The sequence below is a fragment of the Aethina tumida genome, chromosome 3, assembly GCF_024364675.1.
Source record: "Aethina tumida isolate Nest 87 chromosome 3, icAetTumi1.1, whole genome shotgun sequence".
In the NCBI taxonomy this organism is placed as follows: domain Eukaryota; kingdom Metazoa; phylum Arthropoda; class Insecta; order Coleoptera; family Nitidulidae; genus Aethina; species Aethina tumida.
In genome coordinates this window covers 6,733,719-6,749,772 of record NC_065437.1, presented here as the reverse complement: position 1 = coordinate 6,749,772, position 16,054 = coordinate 6,733,719, and the positions used below count along the sequence as shown (strand labels likewise).

The 16,054-nt window shown below is 27.8% G+C and overlaps 2 protein-coding genes across 4 annotated transcripts; both read left to right on the top strand.

The window, feature by feature from the left end:
- The first annotated feature begins 1,553 nt into the window (after window positions 1-1,553).
- On the top strand, window positions 1,554-6,314 carry LOC109597403 (uncharacterized). 3 transcript variants are annotated; one of them, XM_049965258.1, is made up of 6 exons: window positions 1,554-1,673; window positions 2,109-2,228; window positions 4,444-4,667; window positions 4,723-4,851; window positions 5,351-5,420; window positions 5,836-6,314. In XM_049965258.1, the coding sequence occupies exons 1-5, from the start codon at window positions 1,613-1,615 to the stop codon at window positions 5,372-5,374; spliced, it is 558 nt and encodes a 185-aa protein (XP_049821215.1). In that variant the 5' UTR covers window positions 1,554-1,612; the 3' UTR covers window positions 5,375-5,420; window positions 5,836-6,314. The 3 variants fall into 3 exon arrangements, with proteins under 3 accessions (XP_049821215.1, XP_049821213.1, XP_049821214.1); XM_049965256.1 differs by having other exon boundaries at window positions 5,329-5,420; XM_049965257.1 differs by lacking the exon at window positions 5,351-5,420.
- Window positions 6,315-8,000: 1,686 nt separating this feature from the next.
- LOC109597402 (probable dolichyl pyrophosphate Glc1Man9GlcNAc2 alpha-1,3-glucosyltransferase) lies at window positions 8,001-10,801 on the top strand. The gene is made up of 7 exons (XM_020013073.2): window positions 8,001-8,165; window positions 8,264-8,536; window positions 8,591-8,747; window positions 8,798-9,034; window positions 9,409-9,514; window positions 9,595-9,871; window positions 10,360-10,801. Exons 1-7 carry the CDS (start codon window positions 8,107-8,109, stop codon window positions 10,772-10,774), a joined length of 1,524 nt encoding a protein of 507 aa, XP_019868632.2. The 5' UTR covers window positions 8,001-8,106; the 3' UTR covers window positions 10,775-10,801.
- Window positions 10,802-16,054: the final 5,253 nt, after the last annotated feature.

The window sequence follows — 16,054 nt, the reverse complement described above, 5'->3', positions numbered from 1 at the left end:
TTAGGGTATTATTATCTAGAATCAGTTTTCAGTTTTTGTTCTCATTTACCTTATATTGTATAGTACAAAGTTTTGTTCATTTTAAGGTCTACATAACTTATACAGAGCATAATATGGAATTACCTATAATATTAGTTTCTAATATTCACTCCATGGTTAGAGAAACTTTCTACCCTTAATAATTTTTCACAACAATCATATAAGAACTGAATTTCAGGACAGACTACTTTATTGTCAAGAACTGTAATTAGAAAGTTGCTTATAAATCTGTAAGTACTCACCCAATTTTAGGATGACAATACATTTCAAATCAACTCCCACAGGATCACCCTTTTCAATAAAAAAAATAGTTGATAGTGCCTAGATAGCACTATTACGGAAAAATTTAGTTAGATTGTCACAACGTTTTGTAAGGTTTTTATTTGAGGTCAATATCTTGTTAAAATTAGGTATGTTCTTAATATTGAAAAGTTATAATATGAAATTTTAAAAAAGGGAATGTTAAATAAAAACTACACATTTTATACATATATGTAATAAAAAACAATAAGATCAGTAATCACTACTAAATAAAATTTTAGAAACATTAACTATTAAACATGATACCAGTATCCAAAGTGGTATCATTACATGGTACAATTGTAAATTTAAAGTCACATATTCCAATTTGAGGCATATTGTTACTTGTGCTGTGATTTTTAAAAGTACTATAATAATAAGATATGCGTGACGATTTTTTAAAAATCGTGTAACACTATCAATTCGAAGACTAACAAACATATAAAATAAAGCATCTATAAGAAGGAATAGGTCAAAGAGCCACATTGGGAGGAATATCAGAAACCAATTCCAATGAGTCCGACCTTCTAATCGTAGACATAACAATATAAAGAAAACTAGCAGCAGAAACCATGTAAAAAGTGCTCGATGCATCACCATCTTGTTGTTACAGTATTTGCTCAATTTAGTTACTGTAAATAACAATATATATATTGTGGGGCAAGCAAAACTTTAAAACATATCTTACCACACAAATATTTTATCTATATACACAGGTTGTATATTCATGTTTGTCAAATATTTACTGTCTTGTATTTTATAATATTTACCGGAACTTATACAAAGACAACTTGGTATTACTTAATAAAGAAAACTTCTAATTAAAAACAAAACATTAAACTTAACCTCCAATTAATAAAATAAATTCCTTGACAGATCATGAAAAACAAAACGCTATGCAACCCGGATATCTGCTGTGTGCATTGATTGCATAAATGTATTTTGTTGATACACAAACTACATTATTGAGGTTACTCTGATTGCACACAAGAAATGATTTGAATGGAAACATTTCTATATGAAATAGTAAACTATATACAGTCTAAATTAATATATCTATATATAGGAAGAAGCGAAGAAAAAGTATCGAATTTGACTGTACCAACTTATAAATCATATCTTATCAAGATTATTTCTCACCTTCAATTCTTTCATTATACTTTTATGGGAGGCGTAAGAAAATATCAGTATTTCAATATTTGCGAAACATTTTAGTTTATGATAACGTAGTGGAAACTGTTTTTGTATTAACTTACTTTATAAATGTTGAATAATGGAGATTTATAGCTATCTCTTGTGTTATTTGTTCATTTCTTTAGTTGCTATTGTTTCAGGTAAAGATATGTTTAGAAATAAATAACTTTTAGTGCAAAAATAATTATGTGTATTGGGTTCATTATTTACCAAGCTGGATTTTTTTATCTAAATTAGTTGTTCATTAGTTGTTGATCCTGTTTCTCTTATTATCAGTCAAAAACAAAAAATCAATATCTCCCATTTCTGAGGACCCCGAAGACTATTTTTACAATTTTTAAGATTTATAGATTTTAAAACCAGTTTATCACTAAAATCCTTGATAAATATAAATCAAGAGAAATTCAAAACAAGTAATACAGGTCTTTTTTTTAACAATATATACCCAATAAAAGTTAACAAACCATTAATACATACACATTTGAAAATAACGTTTATTTTATTGATATAATCTACTACACTTAAAAAATGCGTGTACAAATTGATATAAAAATGTAATATATTAACTATTTTAGGTCAGAACCAAGTTTGTCCTAAGGATCTAATGTTTAATGAGAAAATATCCAAATGTGAAGAATGTGCAAAATGTTATGAGGATTACAAAAACAAAGTGGATGATTTACAAAATAAAGCACGTATGTACTTAAGAAATTTACATGAATGCACTAAAGTTAAACAATAGTTTAATTTTAATGAAAAACTTCATATATAACTAGTATCTTTTCATTTGTTATGTTAAAATATGATAATTAATATTTTCTATATATTTCTTTTTTGTGATTACAGAGTACAGTAATAAAACTAATAAGAGCCTCAAATTTTTGTCAGTAAGAATATGTACCGTTTGGCTAAATTTTATTGGTAATATATAAAAATTATTAATAATAATAAAAATGGTCTAGAAAAAATGTAAAATATTTTTGTAAAATGAAGAACTAATACCACAGGCTTCTCAGAAAAATGCAATTTACCCGTTAAATTTAAGACATTTAAGCACACTCAAAACTTTTGTCGTGTGCTTAAATTCAAAAAGATACAATCTGATAATTCTAATTTGGTTAAAGTTGATAACTTTAGTATCATCATAGTCTCAAAAGAAACTGAAAATTTGAAAATCTCTCAAATTTTAAAAGAGTTATGTAGTTTTTTCAATACAGGTACCAGAGAGAAAAGATACTAGAGATACTAATTTGACTATTAGAACCTTTAAATAAGTTCTCGCTAACTCAAAATATTACCCATCAATAGCCACTGTCTTCCATTTTTCCGGTAGCATATAAATTTCTCGTGGGAAATACCATAGGTCTTTGATGCTCATCTTTTTTGATGTGGATAATATAATAATTCATGAATTTATTTTGATTTTATTCAATTTATGTAGATTTATGAGATTACATTGTTTATTAGATCTTATTTTGATTATATATTTGAAATTATCTACTTCAAAAGACATTCGAGTCCGAGATGTTTACAAGTGGAGTTGACTATTCACATGTAACATATCACTCTATAAGTCTCCGGTCTGACACATATAGTATGAAAAGTGTTTGATCCATCTGAGTCTTGAGAGAGATCATGTACGATAGAGACAGTCGGTCTCTCAGAGTTCCACTGTCTCTGTCGGGCATGATGTATCTCTCTATATTCAGACGGGTCTAACCTTTTTCCTACTGTATATGGCAATATTATTAACAGACCCACCTGATAGTACTAAAATTCAAACAGTATGTGCCAAAATTTAATGACATCCTTACTGATAGTTTAGTTGCTACAGTCGTTTTAGTGACCTCAGTTTGGGAATAGTTTGCATAGAAAGGAATTTTGTGTGTTGAAACAATATTTCTTGATGGGAGTAATACTGTTGAAGTCAAACAGAGTCACCTCTTATTGAATATGTTAGAGACCGTGATGCGTGAGATAACTGACACCTTGAAGATATTAAAAGGTAGTGTGAAAGTTGCTTTCGAAGTGAGTGCCGCGTTTTCTCACAAAAGACCGGAAACAACAACACCAATGATTCAGAGAGCTCTTTGGAGTTATTCAAGCGACAATGGATGAAACATGGATCCTCTAATACACTCCTGATTGAAAAAGGTTGTCAGGTGAGTCGACAGCAGCCGATGAAAGTTGTCTAAAGGGGCCAAAAACTCAAAAGTCGGCTGATAAAATTAAGGCATTCGTATTTTGGTACGCGCATAAAATTTTGTCTTGAGAAAGAAATAAACTATCAATCGTGAACCTTATGTGGCACTCTTGGATCAGAAATCAAAAGAAATCAGCCCCATATGCAAAAGAAAAATGTACTTTTCCACCAGGACAATGTACCGTGTCACAAGTTGATGAAAACTCGCTTTCAATTGTTTCCCGACCCACAGTACTTTCCACATTTGGCCCCCAGCGACTACTGGATGTTTGCAGACATGAAAAAGAGGTTCCAGGGTAAGAAATTTGTCTCAAACAAAGAAGTGATTGACGAAACTGAGGCCTCTTTTGAAGTCGTTTTATATAAAGGGTATTGGAAAGGAGCGTTGGAGTGAATGAATCATTCTTGAAGAAGAGTATGTAGAGGAATAAAGTAAAATTTCTGAAAGGTAATTGTTTTTCTGAGTTAACTGGAGGCTTATAGAGTGATGTGTTATTACAATTTTTTTGATTAAAAAACGTGGGATAGATCGTAACAGGCACATCTTTACTGCATTAGAAAACCACTGAGAACAATTCAGATGTTTGAACAATAGAAATAATCAAATAAAACTTTAGAATTCTTTTTTTTTCCATATGAATTATTTTCAGTGGTTTCTCTTTTAATTAAATCACCTAATTGTTATTGCTCATATATGTAGTTTTTAGGCTCTATAGTGGATACAATTATTGATCGTTATGGATCTGTAGATGAAACAGCACACAATTTATATAATAATTTACTGTCCGCCAAAACTATAAAAAAATATTTCACCTCAAACATCAATGAAGCTATAAACAAAATAAATCAATTAGAGAAATATAAAAACACTTTAAAAGATCCTAAAATAAATGATTTGGTTCAATTTTTAGTGATTAGCAATTCAACTATGGTTAGAATTTTTTTAATTAGTACTACACAATCTAAACCGCTTATAACTGTTTTAGATACTCCGCAATTATCTAGAGGAGTTGTTTAATAAAACATCCCATTTTTCATTAAATGCGCCGAATCCATTTGATATATTAAGTTTGCCTATTAACACGGAAGTTGAGCTCAAATATTTGCAAATCAAGGTATGTTTTTTTTTAATGTACGTATTTATATCCTATTTTTATATTAGGACCTTGAATAAGTTTTCGCTGTCTCTGCAAATATGGCAGTTCGAATGGTGACGCACCTGCAAAAAAATACTGTATAAAACGTTAAATTTCAATTTGTGCAGTGTAAACAAAGTAATTTTTATTGATACTAAAAATGTCTACTTTTGAGTTAAATAAAGTGTATTGTGGGGAATTTTATTGCACTATTTTATTCAAAAAAAAGTTTACAGCTGAGATACACAGAATTTTTGCGGTGACGTACCTAAAAAAATTTAAAACAAATAATTGGAGGCATTACTTGGCCAAGAATGGAACGATTTTCAAAAAGCATTTTAGTTTTTCCGACAAGGATTTTTGGGCATTATTTTTGTTCCTTATATTTTATTAAATTATTCAAGGTCCTAATAAATGTTTATAATGTATTATTAATACGAAATTTATGATATGTAGAACCCGGAAAAGTGTCATTTAGTTACAGATCCAAAATCATTATTAATAGAAATTGCAAATTTACCAAAATGTGAAATCGATTTTTCAAAATTGTAAGTATATTATCAGAATATTAATATATGTGTCATTCCTCAATTTAAATTTGATATTACTGAACTGAACGTATTTGCTCTTTTGCATGTTTCTGACTAATTATTTTATAACCACAATACTAGGGTTTATATGAGACTCAATAATAAGAGATAATAAGCTCACCAAATTAACTTTTTTCCTCCACAGAAAGTCGTCAAGAATTTACGATTCCAACTTTTAACTGTGACTTTGTAACAACTTATTATTTTGTAAGGGAGCGATACGGTCAACCCTTTTTATCTCTTGGAATACTGGTATACACATTATTCAAATTCACCATTTTAATATAAATGAAATTTTATTAAAAAATCATCATAAATCAAATTATACCTAAAAATATTTTATTAATAATTTTGTACACTTATTTATTTTCAGATTATCAGAAAATATTCTATATGTGAGAACAGCGGTGCTAGAGGAATACAGATTCAGACTAGAGTTAAATAGTATGAAAGAAATAGTGCGATTAGATAGAGAAATTAAAAACTTAATCCTTTTTTTAAATAGAGTTGAAGAAAAGTATAAAGAGTTGGAAAAAATTAAAAACAGAGAAATTGAGATTATTGATAAATATAAAGAAAAAATTAAAACTATGAATGACTTAATGTCAATATTAGAAAAACTTAAAAATTTAGATATTTCTTTTAATATAGATTTTTTGACTAATCAAATAGACAAAATTAAGAGTAGTATTAATTCTGCATTGGCAATATGTGAATTATAAATAAATAATAACCAATAAGTAATTATTGTTAATATATTATTTTAAATTAAGATTCATGTATGATACGTTACATTATATTGTATTTAAAATAGCAATGCATAAATAATATAGTGTAATAATAAAATTAAAGAAAAATTAATTTACCCTATATCTTTTTTATGGATCGCCCTAATTTGTTGCCTTAAAATAGGAAAGTATTGTTGTTGTAATTTAAGATTAGCTTATACAGTATGAAAAGATTTTGATCCATCTGAATCCTGAAAGAGACATCATGAACAATAGAGACAGTAAAACTCCCACTATTGGACAGACTTATACTGTCTCTGTCATGTATGATGTCTCTCTCTAAATTCAGACGAGTCAAACGCTTTTCCTGCTGCATATCTTATTAGCAAAATGCAAATTTTTTATTAAATCGATTACTTATCAAATATTTTCCGGTAAAGTTGCAGAATCGGTCACTCTAAGGAATATTTGTAGCGCATGCGTCAACTGGATTTGAAATCGTCTGTTTCGGAGATTTTAGACAGCATAGTTGCCAGATTTCATTTTTAACGAAATATGTAGAGAAATGATTTGTAGAAAAATATATATGTAATTTATTATGTTTTTCATGTGTGACTGTGTATATTATTTATGTGGTTGAATTCGAAAAGAGATAAAATTCAAATCACTTTATTAATTAGTATATTCATTTTTTATTTACTCTATTTTTCTTTGGTAGTTTAACGATCTAATTAAAAGTTCTTTATTAAATAATTAGGTAAATTTACAAAGGTAAATTAGGTAAATTTACAACAATATAAAATTAACAAAAAAGATATATTTATATATTTTATAATAAAAAACAAAATCAATTAAAACATGATGATGATTTTTAAATTTATTTCTCCATATGAATTCGTGGAGGTACGATGGAAACAGATCTTCCGAGGAACAGTCATGGTCTATGTAACTTGAAAAAAATTGTTCAATGCAAATATAGTATAAATTTATTAATAAATTGGAATAAATTAAAAAATAATAAAAATTAAAAACATTTTTAATTAAATACAATACAATTATCAATATAGTAAAATATATTAATTAATTAACGACCCGTATCAATAAATTAAGATTGTACAAAAAAAATAATAAATGCAACACACAAATAATCTATAAAGTAAGATAACTTAAAATATGACTGCTAACAAATTAAAAATAATCTTACTAAAGGAATAAAAGTAAAATATTTTAAAAATGAGAAAGATCTATAAAGTAAAATATATTAAATGAGCATACAAATAAATTAAGAAAGTAATTAGCAGAAGAATAGGAATAATATATTGTTTTTAAAAACGCCATGAGAATATAATCTGTAAAGTATAATATTTTAATAATGAGCAATAATCATCAAATTAGAAGAAATAATATACTTACCAAAAAAATAAAAAGTATAATACATACACAACAACACAACAATAATTCAACCATAAAAAATGATTCGAATATTTTGACCGTTGCAAACCGACAACACTGCACTTCAAAATGTTCAAGATGCGCGAAATCAGCGCCTCACGACGCATGCGCTAGATAATGTTCCTTAGAGTGACCGATTCTGCAACTTTACCTTAAGTCGTAACGTGCCAGTTCTTAAATAATTTTATCAAAATTTTGTAATTATTAATATTGCAATTCTGAATTTACATGGTTAATTAAATAATATTTTTTCTTATAGAATAAACATAAACGATTATTCAATAAATTTTTGTTTATATATTTAAAATTTCTATTTGCACTCTGGGTTGCATATTTAGATACATCCAGATGGCAGTCACTAATACGTGTCAAACGAAATTGTAGCATCACATAACCAAACATTCCAAATATGTATCTTCTGTACTTTTAATAAATTCATTTACTTTGTAATATAAACCGCCACAATGATCATAACAATAGCGTTATTAACTTCTTGTGTAAAATTATTGTTATTACCTGCCTAGTAAGTAAATTAAATGAGTTAGAAGATTCATTTTGTTATTACAATTCATATAATTGATTTCAATGGCAAGATATTAATGGACACATTGATACTTGCAGCAGATCTACAGACTTTGAAGTGCATAGAAATTGGTTGGCTCTAACGCACAGTTTACCATATAAGAAATGGTATTTCGAAGATACTTCTGAATGGACCTTAGATTATCCCCCATTGTTTGCTTGGTTTGAATACTTCCTCTCCTTTTTTGCCAAATTTTTTGATGACAAAATGCTTGTAGTCTCCAATCTCAACTATGCCTCTGACAAGACTGTGCTTTTTCAAAGGCTAAGTGTTATTATTTCTGATATATTTTACATCTATGGGGTGTACAAGTATGACTAACTTGTAACATAATTTATCACAAAACCTGAATTCATTTGTTTTAGAGTTAGCAAGTCTCTAAAAAAGAGTTGGAGAAATGATGTAGTCCTTCCAATAATTTTAATTACTAACTGTGGATTAATTATGCTAGATCATGTTCACTTTCAATATAATGGAATGATGTATGGTATACTATTGTTATCTATAGCATATTTATATCAGGTACATGTGAAAAATTTTTGTACTTTGTAAAATAAAATAACTTTTTTCAGGGGCAATATTTGAAAGCTGCTTGTGTATTTACAATTTTGTTAAATATGAAACATATATACATATATGTTGCTCCAGCTTATTTCATATATTTACTGAAGCATTATTGTCTACAAAGTAATTTGACAATCACTAACACTTTTTCAATAAAATTTATGAAGAATACATCAATTTTGGCTACTACAGTTTTAGCAGTATTCTTTTTAAGTTTTGCCCCCTTTGCTGATCATATTGATAAGGTGAGTACTTCTTTAAGAAAACATATTTGGTTTACATTATTATTAATAACAATAATAATTATTAATAAGAGTGGATAGTCAAATGATAATGATACATTTGATAAAGTAATATTAACATGTAACATGTACTATAAAAACTGTGCACTGGAAATATATAATTTGAATTTACAGAAAAATATGTTATATATAGTTTAACATAAAATGTCAGCAATTTTACTATAAAAAGTTAAACTTTGAGGCATCATTATGAAAAAATTACTTAAATAACATTAAATTATAATCTTGTAGTTTGCTACGTTTTAAATTTTAAAATATTTAATAGAATGTGGTACTTAATATCATGTATAAATTATTTGTTTTTTACTTCTGTCAAGGTGTTATCCAGATTGTTCCCTTTTAAAAGAGGTCTATGTCATGCATATTGGGCCCCAAACTTTTGGGCCCTTTATAATATTGTTGATAAAATTGGATATTATATTTGTAAGTATTTTAAACACTTAAAATTCAAATATTTATGTTAGTTTTTAATTGTATATGACTTTTTCATATTTTATTTTTAGGTAAAAAAATGGGAATAATAGAATTTTTAAAGCCAACAGCATCTATGACTGGAGGACTAGTACAAGAGTTTTCCCATTCTTTTTTACCAAATGTTACTCCATTTATTACTATTTTAGTGACTGCCACCTTTATGTTACCTGTCATGGGAAAACTACTATTGCAAGACAAACATCCCATAAATTTTTTACGTTGCATGACTTTATGTGGCCTTACTGCCTTTCTCTTTGGATGGCATGTCCATGAAAAAGCAATTTTAATGGCAATTATTCCTTTAAGGTAAATATTTTCTTTGGACGAAATTTAAGTTTCTGCATTTTCTAATTTTTGACAATAATAATATAATTATACATATTCTGTGACTAATTGTATTACATTAGTCCTGTTTTTTTCAAACAGACATTTTGAAATGTTTTACTGCATTAACTGAGGAATTGGTCAATTCTAAACTTCAACCTACACATTGACAGCATTTGTATACAGACCTTTGGATCAGGTTTGGGGAGAACGATAACTAATTAAAACAGTATGAATCTAATACATTTTTATAATGAAGCCATGAATGGATATTGTAACAGTTTTAAAATTAACTGTCCAAAGACAATGTAGAAACTTATTTTGACAATCAATGTATCCATAGTAGATCTAAGAAACCTAAAATTGGTTAAAACAAATATAAATAATATAAACCTATTTATCACTTATATTAAAAGAAGTACATGCTAACAATTGAAAATGTATATTTTAGTAGGTTATGTTTGTTTCAGCATTTTATCAGTAATGGAAGCAAGAGACGCCAACATATTTTTAATATTATCTGTGGTTGGTCATTATTCCCTATTTCCTTTATTGTATCCGGATTCTCTACTTTTAATTAAAGTGTTACTTTTGATTTTACATTCCATGTATTCATTTCACAGTCTGTCAAAAATATATCCACTAAATATTTGTAAATATTCACTTCCTCTCCTTAACCATATAGAAAGTATGTATATTTTAGGTTTAGTATTAATATTTTTATATGAAAATGTGATACACTATGTATTAGGGATATCGAAGATACTACCATTTTTACCCCTTATGATAACTTCAGTATATTGTTCTCTTGGAGTAATATATTGTTGGATAAAGATGTATATAAATTTTTTTCAAAAATGTAACAGAAATGTGCGAAATAAATAAAATGTTAATAAATCAAAATATTTTGTATGTTCCTATATAATTTAAAAATTTTAAAATTAAACAAGACCGTGGAAATAATTTATTAAAAGTGAGTGACTTATAAAAGGCTAATTAATAAATTGTTAATTTTGATGAATATATAAATGACTTACCTTAGGCGACGCACAAGTTGTTCCCAGACTCTCGGCGAATACACCAAATTTCGAATAAAAATCTACATATAAAGAAAAGAGAACAGTCGTTCTCACACCCGATAGAATTAGAGCAGATAGCTTTCATAAAGCTTTAACCACACAGAAACCACAACTCTAGGGGTTCTTAAAATGTGGAAATGTGCACTTACAAATTTTCCTGTCGGAAATGCGGATGCTAGCCATGATGAACTGGTTTTTAATTTGTTTCAAATCCGAGACATGAAGAAAATGTGATGAGATTTTACCAAAACTAAAAACTAGAGTGAAATAAAAAATCGTGATTCCAAAATACATAATTTATTAAACACAGGTATTTGTACAATACTAGGCTTTATTTAAAAATGTTCACTGAAATATTTTTTAACAGTAATGACCGTTTGCTTCGCTTGAATTTAACATAGCTTAAGGCTAATTGCAAAATTAAATATCAAATTAAGTGATTTAGGCACCATTTAACTTCCTTTGTTTTAATTCTACTCGGAATACCTTTCGTTCCTTTGCTTTTTCAAGCATGTTTTTGAAATAATCTTCGTTATTTAATAATTTTTCAATTTTTCGCGATTCTTTTTTCGCTTTCTTCTTCATTGTTTTCAATTTACGATGAAATTCCAGTCGACGAATCTTCATCTCTTTTGTCATGTATTTAGAAGACATTGTATGTAATTGTCTTATCATCTCCTCAGACTCCTTTATAATAGCCTTAAATTTTATATTTTGTCTGTTATATTTCTCTTTCTTACGGATGATATACTGTTCCACATTTAAGCAACCTGATTCTCCTACTTCATTAAGTGCTTCCTTTAATTTAAATTGTGTTCGTATAATCAAAATAGGTACCCTGCTGCGATTTTTTTCGTCTTCCTCATTCGTCTCCTTTCCTCCCATCCTTACTCCTCCGTGTTTGTTTTCGATTCCCTCTACCTTTTTCTTTTGATTAATTAAGGCTTTTTCTGTTATTTGCTGTTCTTGTTTAATTATTACCTCTTGTGAAACATTATCCTCTTCTGATTTATTCATGATATCCTCAGTCATCTCATCATTATCTTGCTCACTACTCATGTCCTCTTCTTCTGCCATGTCTCGATCTTGTTCCCTTATCGCCTTTCCTGGCCACATGACTTGATCAGGTTTAATTCTGAACTCACTCATATACTTGTGGCTTCAATATATTTTATTACTTACGTATCTTAGTTATATCCCGGGTTACTAGATAAACAATGGTTTACCTTTTGTTTATTAAACACCCCAGTTTCCTAGTGACCGTTCGAAACCATCTAGATTGATATAATTTTGCGTTACGTAGTATATTAATAATATTTTACAAATTTGTTTTCATAGATACGTTTGTAATTTCAAAAAACATTTTATTTATTGTTACATTTGAAAAGTAACAATTTGACAAACTAATTATTAAATTTGTTTAAATAAAGATTTAAACTAAGAAACATTTCAATTAGAACAAAAACAAATATTTTTTGAAATAATTCATTAGAAGTTTATGTGGAACTAAAGGAAATGTCAATTGCAAATTTTGTATAGCACGATTTTGTCTATTTTTCAAAAATATTTTCAATATACTTTCGTTTTTGATTCTATTTATGATAATTTTTTTTTCAAATATTATTAATTTTAAATTCTATCTAACTTCCAGAACCATTTTAAATAGTTACTCTACAATGGATCATGTCCAGTGGGTAATGGTAAAAAACTTTTTTTCAAATGTACCATTTTTGTGGTTTTTACAACTGTCAACATACTTGTCATCATTGACAATTATTTAATATTAAGACTTTGTGTAAGGTCTCGCTTCGAAATATAAAGAACAAAAATATGTCACTCAAGGTATTGCCACTACTTTCTTCCACCGTCGGAAATCCGTATGTTTTTGAGGCTATCCAAGAATCGATCCATTCATTAGTATCTTGTAATATGAGGCCGAGCATTGTCATGTAACAAAATAACTTTGTCATGTCTCCGTTCGTATAGCGGACATTTTTCTTTTAGAGATCCACTCCACATGTCAGTTGGGCTATCTTCCTTCTAAATGTATAGTAGTTTTGTGGACCAATTTGGTGCATGTCCGAGCTTACTCCCCTATTTCCTACCATTTGGATTATCGTAGTGTATCTACATCACCGGATGTACTTTACAAAAAGCTTTTTCTTTTCCGCCGTTGAAGCAGTAACTCCCACATGAGAAAATGCCGTTCACAACTCTCAGATTCAAACCATACCCAATGTCCTTGTTTCTGGATCACTCTTAACACTATTAAATGTTTTAAAACGGTTGATTTGTCTATTTTTAATGTTTTTCTGATTAGCTGCTTTCTTCTAGCGTCTGATCGGTTTGGTTCAAGTAATTCCTCCAATTTTTTACCTTCAAATTTTTTCGATGCGCCAGAAGGTTCTCTATCCACAATTCCAAAATTATTAATTTTGAAGAGTTAGTCTCTACATGTTGTATCCGATAGAGCATTGTCATCGTAAGAATTCTGTGTGTCTCAACTCTTTCTTTTCAATTTTAGATAAAAATTTACTTTGGTTATACTAAATTGAACTAGTATACACTGAAATTAAAGTTAAACACAGTATTACCTTGCAGGTGCGAAATTTCAAGCACAAAATTCTGCTACAGCCATTTTTGAAGAAACAGCGAGAACTTATTCAGTAGTAAAATTATTAGAACTTCTGACAAATTATTACAGTAGGGAGGTGCGAGTATCCAAACATGTTTAATGTGTATTTAATATATTATCTTTATATTGTAATTTGTGTACCTTGTTGTACTATTTTTCCAAAATCACTTAATTTCTTGATGACATGGAAACTATTATTATTCAAGGATTTATCCAAATCAAGATCTAACTCAAGATCTGGTTTTAGTTCTTATTATTATATCAAGATATATCAGTATGTTAAAAAGTTATTTCTGAATAGTATTTAAAGTGGTTGGATACAATAGAACATTTGGTCAAAATGAATAATTAGGACGCTGATTTTTGATATGTTCAAGTGGTCCAGAACCCAGATGATTCCGATTTTACTTGTGTGTACAACGTTCATTACAATATTAATATTAAAATATATTTAAAAGCATATTTTTTTTATTATTCTTAATGTAATTTAATATTTAAACGGTAATAAAGTAATGTGCTAATAAATTGTTCTCGTTCGCGTTGGTGTGGTTATTGTCATAAGAGTAGAAGTAGCTTCAACTATCGAGAACCGAAGCTTCGGTTTGCTTCATTTATGCTGTTGACATATTGTCAATTGTTTTGTTTCCACACCACACTCGTATCTAACGAGTTAACGTTTTCTTGCAGGCCATAATACAGGAAGTCCATTCCGAAATTTTTCTGAACATGTTATTAATAACTTCATTTTAGGTGAACCTCCACGTTCAAAAAGGTTTTTTGGATTTTGGAAGGAAAACGGGGGCCTGTAGTTAAATATTTAGTGACAAAAATCTTATAGGTCTTCATCACCAATTGGTTTTAAGACAAGAATCGCACTAATTTCTACCTTAAACACATACCAAGTGCAGTCTCGATTCTGGATTATTTTGTTAACTTTTAATAACCAGTATTTTTTATAAGAAAATTGTTGGAATATTAATATTCTCATAATTAGTTTTGTACTTACTGGATTGGTTGCGCCTACGCCAATATAGTATTTTAAAGGTTACTTTACTGATTAATTAAAAAAAATTAAATAGTACCTGTAAAAAATGGATCTAACAGTGGATAAAATAAATTACTTTTAATATAATCAACTTATTCTTAGAATTTGTTTAATAGTAACTAATTATTGAATTGGCGGCGCATTCGCATCCACCATTTTTAACAACAGTTGAAAAAATGGTGGATGCGAAACAACAAACTTAATTAAAATATTCAAATGAATTAGGACAAGATATTTGAAAACATAAAATTAATTGCCTTTTGGATATAGTTGTAATGATACAATTTGTTTGCGCATTCACGATGTTTAAACATTTATTAACCATCAAAATCATATTTTTTATAGTGTTAAAATAAATTACATTTAATATAATCAACTTGTTCTTAGGATTTGTTTAATAGTAATTAATTATGTATTTATCTTATCAAAAAGTTAGATACATATTAATACTTATGATAAATAGCAAATAGTGTAAACGTTTTGTGTAAAAATTGAAAAGCTGTTCTTTGCTGCTTTTTTGATTCGTTGAAAATGAGGACAGACAATTGAAAATATATGAAACTTCTGTTTATAATATAAATAAATACTTCCCTTCATTGATTAATTTTTTTATTATTTTATTTATGTTCGTATATTACATATTCCATATGTACACGTCTCCTTATACATTGTAGTCACCTGCAAATCTCACTCTAATAGGAGAAAAACATATAATTTTCCGTATAAAATAATTTAATGTGAATTAGTAGAACCAATGAAAAACTTAACTTATTATGATGTTATATATTTTTCTCAAATTTAAATATTTGTGTAGATTGGTCCTTACTTAATAAAAACTTAATTCAAACTATGGAATGCACATCAGTCATTTTATACAAAAAGCAAATATTGTATAATTAAATTTATTTTCCAACACTGCATATAATATTATCTATCTATAATATATTTAATCTATTCCAGACTTATGACTTTTATACGTACACAAAATAATATTTTTAAGTATTCTATTCTACTTTGTAGATTACATACATATTTTATAATAGTTAAAAACATGATATTCCCATATCGATAATATACTATGTATATAACTTTAAATTAACGAATGAAAAAATTTTTGGTGAAGGAATTAATAATAAATGTTATCGTATCTGTGTTTATTATAATATGTAATTGGATATGTTATAAGTTATTGGATAAAATTGAGTTATATTAAGTAATTTATTACTGTTTCTCATAAATATGGGAGTATCATAAAAAAACAAATAGGTACTTTTAAAAAATCAACTGTACTACTGGTTACAAAATAAATATATAAGTACATTATGATTGTAAAAAACCAAAATTGAAAACAATGTAAAATAAAATATTTTAAATGATTAATAATATCTAGTAATATTTCGTCTTAT